The 20,028-nt window shown below is 32.4% G+C and overlaps 2 protein-coding genes across 2 annotated transcripts; one reads left to right on the forward strand and one right to left on the reverse strand.

Annotated features, from left to right (window-relative positions):
• Positions 1-696: 696 nt before the first annotated feature.
• Positions 697-4,420, forward strand: LOC130614297 (zinc metalloproteinase nas-30-like). The gene is made up of 7 exons (XM_057435724.1): positions 697-1,235; positions 1,527-1,688; positions 1,765-1,888; positions 2,179-2,282; positions 2,857-2,928; positions 3,557-3,793; positions 4,230-4,420. Exons 1-7 carry the CDS (start codon positions 1,166-1,168, stop codon positions 4,334-4,336), a joined length of 876 nt encoding a protein of 291 aa, XP_057291707.1. The 5' UTR covers positions 697-1,165; the 3' UTR covers positions 4,337-4,420.
• Positions 4,421-5,096: 676 nt separating this feature from the next.
• LOC130614294 (xaa-Pro dipeptidase-like) lies at positions 5,097-19,539 on the reverse strand. Its single transcript, XM_057435721.1, has 16 exons — positions 19,415-19,539; positions 15,750-15,921; positions 14,756-14,883; positions 14,557-14,620; positions 13,515-13,562; positions 13,341-13,402; positions 13,148-13,192; positions 12,620-12,695; positions 12,367-12,413; positions 9,770-9,838; positions 9,301-9,378; positions 8,487-8,635; positions 7,720-7,901; positions 7,337-7,444; positions 6,547-6,630; positions 5,097-6,010 (listed from the first exon to the last, which is right to left on the reverse strand). Exons 1-16 carry the CDS (start codon positions 19,423-19,425, stop codon positions 5,879-5,881), a joined length of 1,455 nt encoding a protein of 484 aa, XP_057291704.1. The 5' UTR covers positions 19,426-19,539; the 3' UTR covers positions 5,097-5,878.
• Positions 19,540-20,028: the final 489 nt, after the last annotated feature.

Below are 20,028 nucleotides of genomic sequence, written 5' to 3' on the forward strand. Positions count from 1 at the left end.
CTACTTATTTAAAACAGGCTTTTTTAGTTACACTCCGAGAAAGCTTCAGAATGTCAAAGTGTTATTTAGTAAGTTTAGATTAGGGGAAAAATATCAACAAAAAGTTGCTTGAATTAATTGGCCAGAATTTTTTTTTCCATCATGACAAAAAGAACAGTAAATCTCAAAAAGAACAGCAACCTCGTCCCCAGGGTCTTGTGACGCCTGAGCCGTTATTACCGTTATTTTCGCTGCTACCAACTTATCAACAAGGCAAAATGCCCAGTGAACGAGGTTGGAAGAACAGCAGCATGTGTTATAATGAGTGAATTTGATCCCCAGAGTACTGTATCGGAATGTAACATTAATTCTGGCAATTTTTGAAAAATAATAATTAATTAATCAGTCCTTTCTATAATATATAAAATGTTGTTATTGTAGGTGATTAGGGTCTGAAAGTACAGCCTTGTAAAGCGGCGGCCTTTCGATATAGAAATAGAGCAAATGTTATTAATATTAGGAGATCTGCATACATTCAGTAACCAACCGTTTACTTCACTTTTATTTAACATTCACAACATCAAATCTATGACGCGTGACCCCTTTCCCGCATCCTCGTTGGTCACCTTATAACATCATTAGGAAGGGAAGGTTAATTTTCAGTAGACTCCGATTAAAACGATGAAGGAGGAAGGTGTAATCCAATCAGCCAAAAGAAATTGTCAATCATGGTTAAATGGAATAGATTTGTGCAGAAAAAGCGTTTTTTATCCAATCTAGGAGATCAAATTTTAAAATTTACCCCTAATAACCTTTCGCAAATAATAAAGAAATAAAAAACATTGTTGTATGCTACGGCACTGTTGATCATTGACCTAGGACCATCAAATTAAAATTATATGCACAAGTTTCCTGAGCAAACAAGAAAACAACATTATTCTTGTTAATTCAACTTGTTTACGCTTATAGTTGATTCAGTTGTTTACATCAATTGACAATAGATGTGTTTGAAACTTACTTCACTGAGCTTACCTTCCTGTTCCGATTTTAATAATTACAAAAAGCGCTTTTGTTTACCAAACCTTTTATGCAGTGCCAAATGAACAAATATTTATTAGTTAGTAAATGTATATAAGGCGTTCTCTACCATCCTTCATCCCACAGAGCGTCGAAAGTTCTTATCAAGATGAATATCGCATGTGTTTGTTTACTCGTTGCCATGGCGACGTTTGCCAAAGCCAGTAGTCCGGAGGAAGGTATGAATAGGGATATATCAAGTTCGTTCTGAGAACATATTCTTTTTTCTAGCACTAACTAGGAAATAAAGGAAGAAAAAACTTTGTTTTCCTTCCCATTGTCCACCCTCCTTAACACGATGTGGATGCTTTTCTTATAGTAACTTGCTGAATCAAAGCAAAAAGAATTAGGGGCTTGCGTTTTAAAATCTCAGAATCTTAAACACCTCGTCAAACCTGTAATAAAATGCATGAGTTACTCGTGAAAGCTATTCAAAACACAACCAATTAACCTTTTTTGTTTCTTTTTAGGAGACATGTTTGAAGGAGATATGATTCTCTCACCTGATCAAATGGCTGCACTGCAAGAACAAAACAGAAAGAAAAACTCGTTCGCTTCGATCAAAGCAAGCCACTGGAAAGACAAAAATGGAAAACCCGATGTGATCAAGTTCTACGTTGACAACGCAATATGTATGTATGTTTTATAGAATAAAAATATGCACGCGGTTAAGACCCGAACCAACGACCGCTCGCCATTTTCTTTTAGCCAAAGCACGTGGTGTGATACTTGAGGCTGTTGCAGAATATCAAAAACATACATGCATAAGATTTCAAGAACTTGGTTATAGACCAACTAACGAGCCGCATCTATATTTCGCAACTGGAAGAGGGTGAGTATAAAATTTTTTTTTTAACAGCAAAGATACACGAACTGTTCCATGCACTCTCCTCCTGGTGGTTATTTTACATTGGTGCGAAGAGTTTATCCTTTTCATCACTTTTTTAGACATCTTTTGAGGTAAAATAGAGTACTTATGTATTATTCTACTTATTTAACTTTCGTGTAAGTCGCTAAAATCAGCAGTAAAACTCCGTTTCGTACCCCTTTCTGAATATGTGAGATGACATGCTTTTGTCTTTTCTTTGTTGCTTACTTGCTTATTTATTGTTAATTTTTAAGTTGTTCTTCACCTGTGGGGAGATGGAGAAGTGGCAACAGAATTTCTTTAGCTACAGGATGCTGGACAAAGGGAATTGTTATGCACGAGATGGGTCATAGCTTAGGTATGATATGATGATTAAAATTGAGCTCATTTTTGGGCGTTTATGCTTACCAGCCTAACTTTTTACAATTCAAGGTCAATCAAAAAATTAAACCTTGTGAAATTAAACTAACCGTCTATTCTACAACCATCTACATAATCTTTGAGACAAACTAGAAATTCTATCAAAAAACCAGAAATGGCCGTTGACGCAAATGTCCATTTTTCCAACTGAGACGGTTTAATCATGTAAAAAGCTATAAGAAGCCTATAGCAGCACTCTAAGCTTCGCACTAGTGAACTTTTCGGTCTTACTAGTTGAATTCAGAATTTCTTAAGTCGAAGCTAAAGTTGAAGTTCCGTGAGCCTGGAGGCATTACGTCGAGTTTAAGAAGACTTGTGGTACGAGTTTGTGAATTTTTTTTTTGTCAAAAATCGAAAAGTCTCAATATTTATGTGGGTGATTGTAGGTATAGAAGTAAAAGACCCTGGAAACGAAATTACCCTGGGTGTATAAAAAAGCACGAAAGCAGTTTAGTTTGTAACTTGGATACATTTAATTGCACACATTTAAGTAACAACATATCTATCTTTAGGATTCTACCATGAACAATCCAGACCTGACCGTGATAATTACGTTTATATCCACTTGGAAAACATCAACCCTGGTAAGAGTTTCTAACGTGCATGATTTTCATTATAACATCGAAACTTCGTTACCAGCCAACTAGTTTCTTTTTTTTTAAATGTTATACTCTACATTCAACGCGGTCAAACTTTATTACACCTTTCCCGAGACCATGAGTCATACTTTTTTTAAACTCGTAAAATATGAATACCATATTTGAATTCAGCATAGTTTGTTTAATTTATGTGTAAAAGTTTAACTTGATACGCCAACAGAAAGTGCTATTTTGAGGAGATATATATCACAGTTAAAGTCTTCCTAATGCTCAAGTTACCATTGATCGCCTCGTTTTCAAAAAGAGGTTGGACATGCCATAAATCTTTTTAATTAGAATAGCAGGTTGTTTACTTGCTGCATTATTTCGAAATTTTCTTTGTTTATCACATTTTTGATAAGAAATTCAAATCTGTTGCCCGTTTTTCATAAAACTCAACAGAAAAAGTTGCGGAACATCAAAAGAATAAGTCTCGGGAAAGGTGTATTGACCGAAAAATGATTGTGTACGCTGCGTTAAAAATAAAAAAACACAATATAGCCGGATTTAAAAGGGTAAGGTACAAAGTTTATGTTTAGAAACTTTTTTAAATCTTTTTTGCTTTTTTCTGAAGGTTCTCGGTTTAACTTCAACAAATACACAACTGATACAATCGATTCACTTGGTACTCCCTATGATTACGAAAGTTTGATGCATTATGGGAAGAAATATTTCACCACTGATTGGAACAAATTAACAATTCAAACACACGATCCAACTATGCAAGATAAGATTGGTCAAAGAAAAGGTTTCAGTAAGGGTGATATAATTCAACTGAACAAAATGTATTGCAATGGTAGTGGAACTGGAAGTAAGTAGCATTTTTTACGTAACCAGCAACCTCATCCCCATCGCAACTTATATCTTCTCTGACATCATAATTGCAATTACTGGTAACGAGGTTGCTTGATCAGTTCTTTGTTTTTCGGGGTTGTTTCTTACCAAAAGATCCGTCCAGATCAGTTCCATACGCTCCATCACAAAATTCAGCATATTTTTGCGGTTAATTATTTTAAATTAGGCATATCTCTATCTTTATTCTTGCGACGTTTTTAATTTCCCAAGCATCATTTTTTGGAAATAACACTTTTTCCCCAACCTCGATCCCAGGACCTGTTGTCTCTTTTTGCATTTAGTTCAGACCCATCATTAAGCGCCGATGAGAGATAAAAAGTCCTGGGAACGGGGTTGATTGTTTTGCCAATTCCTTTTATGTTTGTTTACTTATATTTTTTAAATCTGTACAGGTTCGTCTTGTCAAGATACAGACAATGGATGTAAAGATTGGAAATCATTTTGTAGTTACGACCCATACACCATAAAACATTGCAAGAAAACATGCGGAAAGTGTTGATCATGTGATCAGCTTCAATTTCGTTCTCAGTACTTTTTGTTAGGTACAAAGGTGTTTGGTTTTGTTAAATATATACTTCATATTGCTTACTCTTGTATTAATTCTTAAAACTCTTCTCCAGATATTTAGGACGGCATAATTTTACCAGGAAATTTCGGAAGCAAGAAAAATTATAAAAAAAAATTTCAGAGCATTTTATATAACGTAATCTCCTACTCCCAACCTCGTGCCAAGGCCCTTAATATATTTTTGGAGACATTTTCAAGGTAGCCGTACCCTTATTCAATGTTTATGTATCATAGTATGGTGTGATCCACGAAGAGGTCTTTGTGGATCACACCATACTGACATAGACCGTCTTGCAAGAAAAAGGTTAGGGTGAAGCAGTGGTCACTTATTCATTCTCCATGGACGCTCGAAAGAGTAAAAGCAGTGAACCCCATTGGTGCAAAGTCAATCATTTCTCCAGGGTTCAAATCTAATAAGCACCAGGGAAGAGGATAGCAGTAGTGATATAAATAAAAGCATTGGATCCATTACCTTATTGATAAAAAAAAGTCGGCAAAAAAATTAGTCGGCAAAAATGTTAGTCACTTGGACAAAATTGAGTCACTTTTTGCCAACTACATTTTTGAATTTAGTCACTATTAAAAGTGGAGGGTTCAACATTGTGGAGAAGAAAACATCAATTAGTACGTGATTGTGTGGCATGCCCAACCCTGGTTTCGTCGTCACTGGCTAACAGATAAAATAACCGATCTTGTCTAATTACTTTTCGTCACCAACTAAAAAATCAAAACTAAAATTCTCTTTACGTACATTCTCAATTAAATTTATATTATAATTCTAAAAAGTATACAAAATTTGTTTCGATAAATCCAAGAGAACGAGATATGCACTCGAATGCTTAGTAATTTTTTTTCAAAACAAAAACAACGACAAGGTAATATTCAAACATTTAAAGACAGCTTTTGTTGGTAATATATATTACTGCTTTTTTATATTTCCAGAAAACTATTTCATCAACTTATTTGATAAACGAATTCCCACGTCTTCGTTCCCAGGGCCTTTTTGTCTCTCATTGGCGCTGCGCTTATTTATGTTCGTCTCGCCGTCCGATATGCAAAAAGACAACAGGTCCTGGGACCAAGGTTGTGAATTTGCTAGAACACGTTACATAAAATTTTAGATTCGAAAAAATATATCGTATGATAATCAATTTTTGTGTCTGTAGTATATGCTTTAAGGAAAAAAAGTGTTTGGGAAAAAATTTCCACCCACTAGCTTTCAATACATTTTGTCTTGCAGCTGCAAAATTCTTAGAGACCATTTAAAATTGGCACATATCGGGGGAAAAATTTTCGCGGTTCAAAATTAATCTTACTTTTTTTGCATCATCGTAAAAACGTAATATAGAAAATTTTGATTTGGAAAATATTAATTATATTGTAGGATATAATTGTGATCAAGTTGCTGGTTTTTTTTGTGTCTGTAACAGTACAAGATTTCGACAACATGGCATAAAAAGAATACGTCAGCTCGTTATAAAAGAACCTTTTCATTCGCATTTCGACCTGCAGCCATATGCGTCTCGATTTCTTCAACAGTACGTGGAACATCAGTTAACAATCTACAACCAGTTTCAGTGATGACGATATCATCCTCAATTCGAACCTAAAATTCGAATATACACAATTAGAATCATAAGTGATGCCTCTATAGTGTGGAGAACGTCAAAGGTGAATTTCAACTTAAAAATTAATTAAAACGGTAGGAACAAACAATTTTGCTTTCTGGAATATGATTTGTTAATCATTTATTAACCAATCAATTCCAGAAATCACCTTCCCAATCCTTTTCGATCCAAACTGAAAGTTGAAATCATATCAACTTTTCAGACAAAAGAAAAAAGGATAATGGAGTTAGCTAATCAAGTTTATGTTCTTTTACGCTCTGAAACAAACAAAACTGCGCATGCTCTGTACATTTTCGCCGGCGAATTCGCCGTTTAAATCGCTTCGTGAAAATCCCTCTTAATATGTAGGATGTAGATATGTACATTCGGCAGTATCTGTGTTGCAGGTTTAGCTTGGCAGCAAACATCATTTTCAACAACCAATCAAATTACCAAAAATGCTACCATCTTAACTATTATGGTCAAGGTATGTATTTTACCGTCTAAGGTAAGGTAATTTAACGTTTCAACTTACCCCGCCAAATCCGTAGTATTGTTCCACTGCTTCTTGCACGATGAAACATGCTCGCGTAGGATCATTTAAAGCTTGTCTGATGATCTAAAGAAACGAGGATATTCAAATATCTGTTTCGTTTAAAGGTGTGTTTACATCAGGGCTTTGAATTTCTTACGTGGTTCATTTTCGCAGGAAAAACATTTTGCAGACAACAACAAGAAATTCAGGTCGAATGAAAAAACGACTATTGATTGTTATTTTGATGAACGACATTTCGTTTTCTGTTTTAAAGTGTTGCGTTTAGAACATACCTGCTTCAACTAGCTAAATATCAACAACAAAAACCTACTTTAGCGGGGGTAGAGATAAAGGCGGAAAAGAACAAGAACAAAATTGAGTTGTGTGTGAAAGATTAGAGAAGTGACTTTGGATTACTTAAATTAAACCCTTTTTTAGGAGAAGGTACTGGGGTTAAGTTTTGGGAAAAAATACTAAGAAAGATATATAAAAGATATATAAAATTAATAAAAAAAATTAGTTTGCCACAATTTTATGAGGAAAGAAAGAGTTAAAATTTAGAAAAGAATATTTTGGGTCCAAATTTTTGGCCCCAAAATCACTCCTCATAATGCAAAGGAGGGAGGGGTGGACAAATTCTGTAAAATTCAAGCTTATGTACTTTTAAATGCTGCACAGTGGCGGTTTCAAGTTTTAAAAACAGATTTCACATGGACTTATTTTCGCAAATAGTAGCTTCGTAAAATTCGAAAAGAGAATTAAAAAAAATATAGTTCGAATTCTCACTTACAGCTTCAATAAAGTAAATTCCAGGTTCAATAGTTAAAACCATGTTTTCTTTTAGATTTCGAGTTGTACGAAGACTCTTCAATCCATCTTCTTTTTTGCGTTCAACTCCCTATCAAAACAACAAAAACAAAACAAAAATAATAATCGTAGTTTATCTGAGAATTTTAATATGGAACAAAAAATTGATCTGATCGTCAGTTTACCATATAAATTTAATAGATAATTTTAATATTTATTTATTGTAGAACAGAAGATCAAGCAACAATCAAATATTATAAGTCAACCTCATATTGTGTCTGATTTACAATACCCTTCAATCCAATCACCCTAAAACGTTTTTGAAAGATTTCAAAGATGAGGGTTGTGAGTGACAACTACACTTACCAGGTAACCACCAACATCATGAACGTCTAAACCAAGAAAGTGTCCCAATCCATGTGGCATGAACAGTGCACCTAACCTGACTTTCATCATTTCTTCCACATCACCCTGCAAAATACCAAGTTTCTTCAACTCTTCCAACTGAATGCGATCAGCTAACAAATGCATATCAACCCAACTCACATCTACAACAAAAGTAAGCTTATCTCCTTCAAGAAACAACTACCAACAAGGTTTGGAACTTACACACAAATATATACAACATCTTTCGTATTTAGGCTGGACAAGACATTTCAAAAAGACTGCCCAGGACAAATTAACTAATGTTTCAAGTAGGTCTTGATGTTTTCAATGATAGGGTTAAAAAATGTTATGTACTAGATGAATCAACACCTAATTAAGGCTGTAATAATTATATAATGGTTTTAAATTACAGGAGTATACGTAACCCATCATAAGCCAGTAATTAGCATTCAATAGCACAAAAAACAAAATATTGAGAGGGACTTTTGGCCAGGATTATTATTGAAAAAGGTCTGTTTTCACATTTTCTAGGACTAAATACTATATTCAAAATTTTCCATGGTTTACTTACGAACCTGATAGCATTCGTTTCTCAACACGTTATGTATAAACAAATCAGCCAGGATGGATTTGGCTGATTAATTTTAGTATCTAAGACTAGATGGGAAACCACAAAAAAATAAAAACAAGCTTCACTGCACCATATAAAGATTCAAATTACACGGTTTTAGTAAAAATACACTTACCAGGCTTACAAGCCTCCATTACTGCTCTGTTTGATTTCAACACAGCTTCATAAATACCCTTTTGTTGTTCCGTAAACACGCCATTGGCGGGGAATGAGCAAGTTATATCTGACGTGTAGCAATAATATTCACCACCCATATCGAATAAACTAAACAAAGAATGAATTCTTTCTAGACAGAAAAGCTTCATACAGAGCACAAGCAATATTAGAAAACATACAGTGATTTTAGGATGATTTCATTAAAGATTTACTCGAAAATCGTCCAGAGCTCAATGTAATTTGGGGACCTTGAGAAGAGGGTGTTTATTCGAAGAAGGCAATTTTTCAAAAGAGGTAGTCATTAAATAAATTGAGGAGAAAAACAAACCAAGAAATAGCTTAATTTAGAAATTTTAGGTTTGGCTGAAAACCTTTGCGAGACACAAAAAATGGTGGATTAATTCGTTGGCTTTAAATGAATAGTTCTTAACATGCATTCGAAGCACTATTTAATTGAATAAGTCATCAAAAAAAATTTCAGTCACTTGCTTAAATAACTTAATTCAGCATTTTGTTAATTTAAAATTTTTTTCTATTTCCTCTATTTTTTTTTATTCTTTGAAATAACTGCATACAAAAATAAAGCCTGATTAGTTTTGAATTTTTTAAAAGACCTGCCGAAAATATCAAAAATAATTACATCAAAGATCAATAACTGTTATTAAATTGCTTTGCAGCAACTTCAGTTAACTATTTAAAAGGTTTCTGAAAAGCTTTTCACGTTTCTTTAAAGGAAAAAATAATTTTTGGTTTTTCAAGGACAAACTACATACCACATATCGCCATCATCAATGGTTTTATCATTTGGAGCACCAGCATGTCCATAATGTAATGTAGAAGCGTTATCTCCACTAGAAAACGTAAATAAATGTTCTAATGATCTAAAGCCGAAAATTACCCCAATCTCCTAGCTAGAGCTTTTGATATTATGGCGAAAAAATTAATGTCACTAAATAGACAAGATTAAACATTATTTTAACCACCGAAATACAATATGAAAAAAAGATGGAAGCATAGGACATATTCTGTAAGCAGAAACAAAACAACAACTTTATTTTACTAAAATATTTCATAATAATGCAGGCTATAGTTTTCGTCTATCTAATAAAAGTATCGGTACTGAAAATGAGAGACAAACTATTCCTGTAAAAACATATAAACATCCAGCTACTGTCAGAAACCTTTCCCTATCTAACTTCATTTAACGTTGTAATATAATTGATGGGTGCATTAACATCTTACCTAGCAGCAATGCATGTATAACAAACATGGCGGCAGCCACCTCTTGCATATACATAGTGTTGAAATAAACTGAAATAAGAATATATAGAGAAGAACATAAGGTGAAATTAGATAGGTGGGTTTACTTATTTAAGTGTTGATTGGTTGATGGATTTATTGATCAAACAATCACACAGCATCAAAAGTTGTGGTTAGTAGTAGTATGCACATTTGTGCAAGTTAGTTATTTTTAATTTGTGAAAAGTTGGCAATTTTAATTAAAGAACTGTGAGACAATATCACAATAACCTTCGCACTTTACTGGTAAGAGAGTTGCATATTGTCCTATTAGTGCAATTGGGGACTACTTGTTTCAGTCCGATTGCGCTGTATACGCTGCATATGCTGCAATCTTTCTTTTTACAAAAACATTGTAATCATAACCCATTAAATTATTTGTTTGATTCTTGTCATGTGCACATCATCATATATCAAGTTTGTTAACAATACGGTTTTAAAGGAATTAGTGATAATTTCGGCCTGGCATTGAAGGCCCAGTGCAGTGCCTAATAAGAACCGCAAATGTTTTAGTGCAATTATGCAGTATGTTGTGAGTCTAGAAAGGCGGCCACAACATTTTAGTGTTTCGGTTGCAATGCACTTTTTAAAATACTAGTCGTTAGCCCGTGGAAAAATCCAAGGGTTCACCGGTCCTTTTTATACAGCATTGCGTGCGATTCACTAATTGCGCAGCTAAGCAACCATTTTGCGTGACAGACAGAGGAACAGACGTATACGGGTATTATAATATAGACTAGTTGTTGGTCCGTGAAAAAATCCATGGGTTCGCCTGTCCTTTTTATACCGCATTGCGTGCTTCATGCTACTTGGGCAGCTCAGGTACCATTTTGCGTGACAGACAGATGGACAGATGTATACGGGTATTATTATATAGTTCTTTGTATATCGCATTTCATGTTTCCGTAACAAAAAGACAAACGAATGCACGGACAGACAGACGGAATACTGCTATTATTAAAGAGACTAGATGTTAACCTGTGGAAAAATCCACGGGTCGCCGTCCTTTATATATCGCATTTCGTGTTTCCGTAACAAAAAGACAAACAGACGCACAAACAGGCAGATGACGGCTATTATTATAGAGATAACTCTAGCCAAAATCAAAACACAGTTTACAACTCATTGGTACTCAGTCGTAGCAGAAACAGTTGGCCAATCTTTTTTATTTTTCAAAGAATGTTGCTGGTGAAAGTTTAAAAATGAATTTTACTTCAGGCTGAGCACTGAGTACAAATAAATAATGTTGCACATCCATAAAGGAGTGATTTCCTTTCCCGAAAAAAACTTTAACGCAACTTCAATAGTACAGGGAAACCGTGTTGCACACGGTTTATGCTTAATACCCCTTTAGCACAGTTAACAACCCGTTGTTACGCCGTCATACCAAAAAAATTTTTCAATATTATTTTATTTTGCAGAATAACTTTCAGTAACCGCTGGACTGAGCACCTAAATGTGTCACACAAAAAACTTATCACAACTGCAAATTAAATAAAAACACACAAAACAGCCCATTGTTAACACCAGGTTGAACTTTTATTACAGGTAAACCATGTCACACATGAGAAATAGGCGTAATACTATTAATCAAAACACTTTAAAAAAAAACGGTTTAAATAAAAACACAGGAAACAGCCAATTGTTACCCTGTCCAGGTAACAAAATTTACTTCAAGGAATAAATTTTCATTGCAGTAGTAAAATGTGTAGTTAGTTATCAACTACATAAGCATCAAAAAAATTATTGAATAAATTTGTTTTAGCTAGCTAAAAACTGCATTTGGCTACTTTCACTTTTTAGCCAGAGGTAGCTCAAGAGCTAGCAAGATAGCCACAACCTCCACATAAAAATAGATATTAATATACCAAATTGAATAAAAACTTTAAAAGAATGGGAATTAATACAGCCAGATATATAGAGCTAGCTAGCATCAGCAGAATGCTGCCTCAAAATGTACATTCCTATCTTAAATCATAAAATTGATTCATGATTTATACATGGCTAGGTAACGTTCATCATATTCCTCTAGAGTTATGTGATAAGCAGCTATCATGGAAAATATAAAGGGGTGGAACGTTAAGGTGTGGCTAAGTGCTTTAAAGGAAATAGGAAAAGAATGGAAAAAGATGAAATGTGTGAAGCCATGTAAAACCAATCCGTCCTCATGGCTGCACATGTAGAGTCCGGTGCAAAAGGGTTGATAGACTTGAAAGATAAAAGGTGAAAAGAGACGTGATTTTAAAAAGATGTATAAAAAGGTTGGTAGGCTGATAAAAAGGTTATGAAAAAACCCGAATACTATGGTTGTTTCAGCATTGTTCAGCCGTGGTTAGAGGGAGTTACCATAAATATGAATGTAGAAAAAAAAGTAAAGATTATTTTACACTTGGTCAGCGATTCATCTGTTTTTTTGAATTAATCGTTTGGTGTTACAAAAAAAACAAAGCTTAAAAGCAGGATTGTTAATTATTAAAAAACGATTATGATTAGATAAAGACTAGATATCAGTTTTTGTTGGGTCAGAAAGTTGAGCCTACCTTTCCAACTGATATTCTTTCATTCCTGGCCTGATATGCGTCATGATCTAGAAAAGAACAAATGTGTTAATTCCATGTTTTTTTATACACACTGATATGTTTATATAGATAAAAGGCCATAAGTTAAACATATATGTTAACTTTTAGCTCCTGTACTTTACAAGCTATATAGAAATGATTTTCATCATTAACGAGATAAAAATAAGTTAACATAGTGTGTATTCTTAACCGTAATTCTTAATGTTTATATTACCTCTTTATGTGCTTCACTACTGATTTTGTTTGCATACTCTATAACATCGATTTCTTTTGCTGTCTTTATCACACGACTAAAAAAAAATAAAATGATTGTATGCACATTGTAATTTCGTGATGCATCTGCATTGCAGAATTTGTCTTATGATAGCATTTGTGATAATAGAGTACTGATTATTTCAAAAAATCCATAAGTCATGTTAAAAAATTCAGACTTGGCCAAGCTAATTTTAATAAGTAAAGCTAGGCAGCTCAAACGTTTTCAACAAGCTCACAGGCTATCCACTGATGGATTATAAAGTCTACTTTGCGATGGAAAGAAATGTGCAGGAACAGATTTTTACTTGAAGAAATTTAAGATAAGACAAGGTAAACAAATAATGTGTACAATTTTTTGCTGGTTTTCGAATCGTAAAATTGTGTACTGCTATGATAAATTGCTTAATTTAGTTCAGATATGGATGTTATACTATAAATTAATAGGAAAAATAAATAAAAAAATGGATGCCCAGTGGAAAATACTCACAGTTCTGTGATGATGGGAAATAATATTTCATTATTTACTGTAAACCTAAAAAAAAAGACAAAACACAAATTCCCATTAGACGTTCTTTTCTCGATTTAATTAATTAATCTCGCTTAAAATTTTTATTTATTCCAGGTACAATTTTTATTGAGTTTGTAAGTCTAATGTAAACTTGATACAAGCAGAGACTTACTCACTAATTCCATCAAATGCAGCTTCTCTTGTGTGATTTCCACTATCTGTATTTAGACCGTGCTATAATAAATATAAAATTGTTATTCGAACAAGACTTTGTAAGTGCATTATAACCGAATATCTGACCACATTTCACAAATTTCATTCAACTTTATATAATTTTTACACATACCAAAGTTAGCAGTGATTTTGGTTTAAGTTTTTCGAGTTTTGATGCTATCTATAATATAACATGAAGAAAGTATATAATGAAATGTTCAAAATCAAGTTCTATCAGATTACCTTTAATAGAAGTGTTTATGACACAAACAGACTATATTAAAAATTGTTTCTAAACATAAACTTTCTAATGTAAAAACATTTAATAATATAAAAAACAATTTAGTCTAGATTCTGAAATAAAAATGCATATAAATAATTTATATAAAATTGGTTATGAACATGATCATTAAAATTAGGCAGCAATGTTGCAGGTTAAAAAATCACAAAAAGTCTTTTTTGCCCATAATTCTGGTTGTTATTCCCAAATGTTACACGATCTGGCGCACTTGACAAATATGTCAGTTTGTATGGGCTAGGTTAAAAAATTTTAGAAAGCATCAATTCATTTTACATAAGTTTATGATAAAAACACAACATTGCTAAACAACTGCTTCATTTTATGATTGTTTGAAGATTTTTTTTTAATTTTGCTTTCCTGATAAATTTTCACAGATTAAAAAGTTACCATTTTATCACTTTCCTGCTTTAAATAAAATGAAAAAAAAGGTTTGTATTAAAAATTCTAGCTTTTAAACTAATTATATCAAAAAATTAAAAAAAATGATAGTTTTCGTTGTTTCATATTACTTTGAAGATGACATAATATAAAAACTTATTCTTAGAATGTGTATATTTTTCACTGTATAATATCTTCATGTGCAGCATGTATGAGTTTTGTCTCATCTTTTTTTATTAAAATGGACCCAGAGATACATTTACAATGTTCTCCTTTTATGATAAATTTTCCTAGATCTTTGTGAAATATTCACAAGACCATTTATTCCTCTGAAATGAAACTTCTAGATTTTAGTAGATTTTTTTTACATTACACTTGTAATGTTGGTCCCAACTAATAAAAAAATAAAAATAAAGGTGTGGTTTGCAGCATCTGCAAAAAACTGCATCATTCTAATGATCAAGCTGTTATAAAATAAGACATTATATGCAATGACCTGATGAGTGTAGTGAACTTCATCGACAGAATACAATTCTTTAAAATGTTCACATGGATGTATTCTACAAAAAATCATTTAATACCAAGTCATTCAGAAGTTCAACGCGACATTTTGACTATTTGTAGCCGCAAACTGATATCAGTAACAATGAATTGAAACAAAGGAAAGATTTATTTCAATAAAAACATATTCTTACTTTCCCATCCACACAAGATACGATTCTGGAAGCTTTGGAACAAACAAAATAGATTTTCCTGTGTTGATGTCTATTGCACCATAACAGTCAGGTTCTTTCACACCAAACAACCAGTGAAAATATGACTCCTGCATCAAAAACAGAAGGCTCATAAGATATAAATAAATATATAAATAAAATATATAATATACATAAATAAAATATCATATGCCAAAAGGCTTTGACTGTTAAAGGTGGCAATAACCCTTTTTAGCTGTCAAATCAGTCGCATTATTTAATCAGTGTTTATATGTTATATATATGTTTATGGAATACACAAAATTCAGGAACAAAGTTACATTATTTTAGGATTTTATGGACTAGTTAGATCAAATACCGAAAAAAAATTTGTTGCGTTAACTTCCCTTTTGTTGAATATTGTTAAAACTGAATATTTTTGCTGAATGATAGTATAATAGCTATAAAATTGTGACAAAAATACTAAAATCGCGACAAGAGTGTTGTAAAGAAAGATATGATATAGACTGATAAAAACAATTAATCAGTAATTAAAAATATCCAATTGGGTCGTTATGCCTGAAAGACTCTCACAGAGGATGACACATGGTGGCGTCCTAAGAAAAAACTTTGAAGTAACAACTCAGCTTAGAAGAAACTTTCCCACTGTAATTCTTTGTCACATCAATTAAAGAATTTAAATCATTATCAAGGTTGTAACTCACCTTCAATTTTGTTTTTAAATTTTGTAAGCAAACATATCAATCTTCATAATTTTATGTTTAACAGATGCTTTATTTTTGCATGCTTCAAATGAAAAATAGAATTTCTGGTTCACTTTGTCAGGCAGGTTTCAAAAATGAACAAATCAGCTAGACAACAGGGGAAAATTGGGGAGTCAATTAGTATTCTTAATTGGTAACTGTATCTATCTAAGAGACGAAAAAAACAAAAAGTTTTCCAGAATAAATAAAATTTAGCACAAAAAGGTGCTTACTTGTCGAAACAGACGTTCTCTGTCTGTACTATGCAATGTCTCAGACTCTCCACCTTGGATCAGGACAATAGAGCCTGCAGCTTTGGATTGAAGCTCTGTCACCAATCTTTTTCTGTTTTCAGCATGTAAAGACATTGGTACTTTCATGGTTTGAAGACCAAGGTGAAAATTCCTGAAAAAAGGGAAAATATTAAATATTGAAGGTTAAATATTGGAAAGCAACTTCTAGCTATGTATGTCCCTAAAATTTCATATTTCTAGCACTCTATTTTTTGAGATCTACTTTACTGTATTTATGCAGGTTTTGACTAAACATGCATTTGTTTAGTTAAAAGATAATTAATAAAATTATGAAATTAAAAATTGTAAGAACCAAAAAATAAAGATTCCTATACAACTTTTCAAGCTTTTTTATACACCAATTGGCTTGTTGACAGCCATTTCAAATTTCAAATGATGAGAATGATTGGAGCAAGGAGTAAAAATACACTTTCTTGTAAACTTTTTAAAGCAACTTCAGCTATACCATATTTCCAAAGTTGAAAAACATGCTCTACTGCACAACTATTTAGAGGCAGCCAAAAAGTTTGGAGAATAAAGCCTTTGTGTGCCATTATTGAGATTTTTGGTTACATATAAGCTTTAGTCATAATAGCATTCACAAATACCTACTACGGAACTCCTACTTTAGAAAATTGGAACTTTGTGAAATAAAATAGTTTAGAAATGACATTGTTAAAGGTGCGTTTTATCTATTGGCCAATTTTTTTGAGGTCCCTATTTTATTGTAAAAGCTGAATAGATAAGAAAACATTATCCTGAAAATTTTATTAAAAACTAAAGATCAGAACATGGTCAAATGTTTACTGAAATAGTGCTACATTTTATAGTGCTAATTCTTATTAATTCTTAGACATTTTATAACTATTTACAAAATTAAACTTTGTCGTAATAATTTACTTTTCTACTTTTTCTCTTAGATTCGTTTAATGAGTTTTGTGTCAATATGTTCAAGAAGATGACGTCGTTTAATTTAAAGAAAAGATTACCAAAAATAGAAGAATACAGCATGTTGTAAACACAAGATAATGTGGCTTTATATTTGCTCTATTATTTTGAATTATACTTAATAAATATTAAATTACTAATTCTTAATATATATAGTACAAACAGGATAAGATGAACATTTTTGTAAAGGGGATACTTTAAAGCCCTAATAATACGACTACAATTATATCTTCATGAAAAAGAAAGAAACAAAAAGGGTGACAAGACATTCATTTTGCAGTGTTGCGTCCAGCATACGAAGCTAGGTTTCAACTAGTCTTTCCATTGTTATTGCTGTTGTGTTATATTTGTGTTTATTATTTTAGTTTAGTTAGTAATTTTGGTTTAATGGTTTGATCACACGTAATAGTCATTTTGACGAAGCTTTGTATTGACAGAACCAGCAAGACATTGTTATTGAAATATATATTCACAATTGTCTCACTTTATATACAAACTTTACGATTTTCACACGGTTTGTAATGGTTCCCAGATCTTTAAAATTGACAGGTACCCAAAAATTTCCATTGTATGGGATATTCTCGTTTATATTTATAGCTCGTATATCATATTATTGTGAGAATGATTATTATGTACATAAACCTACAAAAAGTGTTTTTTATTATGTTAACCAAGGAACACACCACAACCATTACTATCATCTAATAAGTCAACTTCAGTTATTAGTATTGTGGTGTTCAAAATATTGAATTTTTGCATTTAACAATTATAATACATGATCAATGTGTATCCGGACATTTGTGATTTGTTGTGATCAATCCACCTTAAATGGTGATATTTGATCCTTTCCTCTTGCAAATTCATGAATATTTAAAAAAGTTCCTCTTGCAGCAAATTCTTCCTCAATTAAAAATCCTCTATCCGCCAATACCATATCTCAACAAGCTAACAAGTTTAGAAAATCACTTTTGATAGTGATCACTTTGTCAGAGACTCTTTCTTTCCATCCTCCTAACAAAGAGCATACCAAACCGGAGGTGTATGCCCAACTAAGTATTTCATGGTGTTAGTATTCTTATGGCTAGACAGACTTAGCATTAAAGCAACAGCAACTTCCTTAAATCTACATCATTGAGCAATTTCTTAAATACGGCTTGTGCTTTTTCTTTCTTTTTTTGTTATCCCTTTTCCTCTATAGGTAAATACAGAGGGAACATAATCTGGGTTTGTGTGTGTTGGTTCTTTTGACTTAGCACATACAAAAACAAAAGTTTCGACAAATGAAAACTCTATAACTAGCTAGTTAAGTTAAGTTTTATGATATTATAAATTAATATTTTAAATTAGAAAGTTGAATTATCAGGTAGGTAGCACAATTTAGCATTTTTATCAGTTTGTCTGACCATTGGATTCTTTGGATTGCAGTTCACCCTCTTGTGCTGGGAATTTTGTAGAATCCACCACTATATATCACATTTTCTTTATCTGTTAGTGCAATTAGGAACACAGTAGCAAAAATTGTTATAAAACTAACAGTTTTTTAAAAAAAAATAGGATTAATATAGCTAGTATCACAAATTTGATCCATATTCCTACAGTAACTCTTTACAAGAAGAAAAAGAAGAAGAAGAAGAAGAAGAAGAAAAATGTATACATTTCAGTAGTTAACCATGTTACAAGTACCATATAATATATATATATTAAATTTATATAATTAACTATATTTTGTATATCTAACAACTATAGAAATATAACTTTCACTATAAAAACGTATGACCAATTCTATAGGATAAATATACACTAGAAATATTTAGTTCAAAGAAGACAACATATTTAGGCTGTTGATACTGAGAAAAATCTTGAAAGATTAAACAAGCTCAGTACCAATTTGTTTTTTTCATGCATGGCGCAGCGAAAGCGGTTGTGTGATGACATGGGTCAAAGACTGACTCTAGTAAAAGTCTGTAGTAGTGTTTTAGAATGTAGAAATATGTTAGGAATACAGAGTAGTTAAAATGAGTGATTACAGTGATATTTGGTTTCAGGTTTTAATTGATTTTAAATCGTTGTAAGAAGATGTTGTTTGTAAGATTTCTTAAAAGTTTCAAGAGAATTTGCAAAAGAAAAGTGACATGGAAAATGTTTTGTCTGTAGACTTTTATGCATGTGCACAAATGCCACGAAAATGTAAACATTAAAGGTGTCGTAGCTTATCCCTCTGCCTTTTTTTAAAAATTTTGAGTTTAACTTTTTTTAACATTTTTTTTTTATATTGTTGTTGTTTTTGAAAAAGTTTGATTTGCCCCTGTGTAGCTACCCAATATATAATTATCCCAATATATAATTATCCTGTACTACTGGCTAAATTATCCTGCAACAAGCTAATATTATTGGTTCAACCTGACAGTCTGACTTATATATATAAAGAATAAAAAAGACGTTACTTCACCTAGTTTCTGCATTTTTTTGCTACAATGGAATGGTAAATCTAGGTATGTTTTAACCTGAAAAACGTAAACATTGTGGTATAGCTAGCTAGCTGGGCTTTCTAGCTATGTGTTGGAACTGCAAGATATTTTCCTATACTTTTCCGATAAAGCATTAAATTAATACCCTTTCTTTAAATTTGATAGCGTAAAAAATTTCAAGTAACTCACGCCTCTGCCATTTCTGTATCTTTTCTCTCTGTTGCTGTTTTGGCTGCACTTTTGCACCTTCACTTTGTCCAAAAATTCTCGGAAAAGAAGTTAACTCTGGTCACCTGACAAATTCATGTAATCCTTGAGTACAAAGCGGGGGTAAAATACTTAAAACATTATTTTTGTACATTATTTTTGCACATATATTCTAAACTGTATTTTCTTTTAACTTTAAGCTTATTAGTTTTTTAAGTAAAGTTTAAACTTGCAAGAAAATACTTTTTCATAAACTGTGGTAGTCACATTATTATTTATGCTATGAGCCCCCGGGTAAAAGTTATCGGTGTCCCGTCTTTTCTATCGGAATACCGTAGCGAAGAAAACGGGATCCAGAAAACAGAGAGAAACGAAGATAGAGATGAGTTGGCTATAGTTACAAAGCTGCATTCCCTTTTAGGCACTGCCGGGCACAATGCAGCGGGTGACTTTCTTTAAATGCATGTGATGTGATATATTGAACAATTAATGGTTTAAAGCTTACCTCCCGTCTTACTTTTTTGAAAAATCTTGATTGATTCTCAAACATTTTGACTTAAAAGCTTTGATTATTATGCTTATTAATGTATCACGTC

Source organism: Hydractinia symbiolongicarpus, chromosome 11 (assembly GCF_029227915.1).
Source record: "Hydractinia symbiolongicarpus strain clone_291-10 chromosome 11, HSymV2.1, whole genome shotgun sequence".
Lineage (NCBI taxonomy): Eukaryota > Metazoa > Cnidaria > Hydrozoa > Anthoathecata > Hydractiniidae > Hydractinia > Hydractinia symbiolongicarpus.

What these genes read in the sequence shown, in the direction of transcription:
- LOC130614297 (XM_057435724.1), top strand. Translation starts at nt 1,166, where the DNA reads ATGAATATCGCATGTGTTTGTTTACTCGTTGCCATGGCGACGTTTGCC. An exon ending in CTACGTTGACAACGCAATAT is followed by an intron (nt 1,689 to 1,764) that starts GTATGTATGTTT and finishes ATTTTCTTTTAG; the next exon opens with CCAAAGCACGTGGTGTGATA. An exon ending in CAATGGTAGTGGAACTGGAA is followed by an intron (nt 3,794 to 4,229) that starts GTAAGTAGCATT and finishes AAATCTGTACAG; the next exon opens with GTTCGTCTTGTCAAGATACA.
- LOC130614294 (XM_057435721.1), bottom strand. An exon ending in AAGTTCACTACACTCATCAG is followed by an intron (nt 13,563 to 14,556) that starts GTCATTGCATAT and finishes GTTATATTATAG; the next exon opens with ATAGCATCAAAACTCGAAAA. An exon ending in TATACATGCATTGCTGCTAG is followed by an intron (nt 9,379 to 9,769) that starts GTAAGATGTTAA and finishes TACGTTTTCTAG; the next exon opens with TGGAGATAACGCTTCTACAT.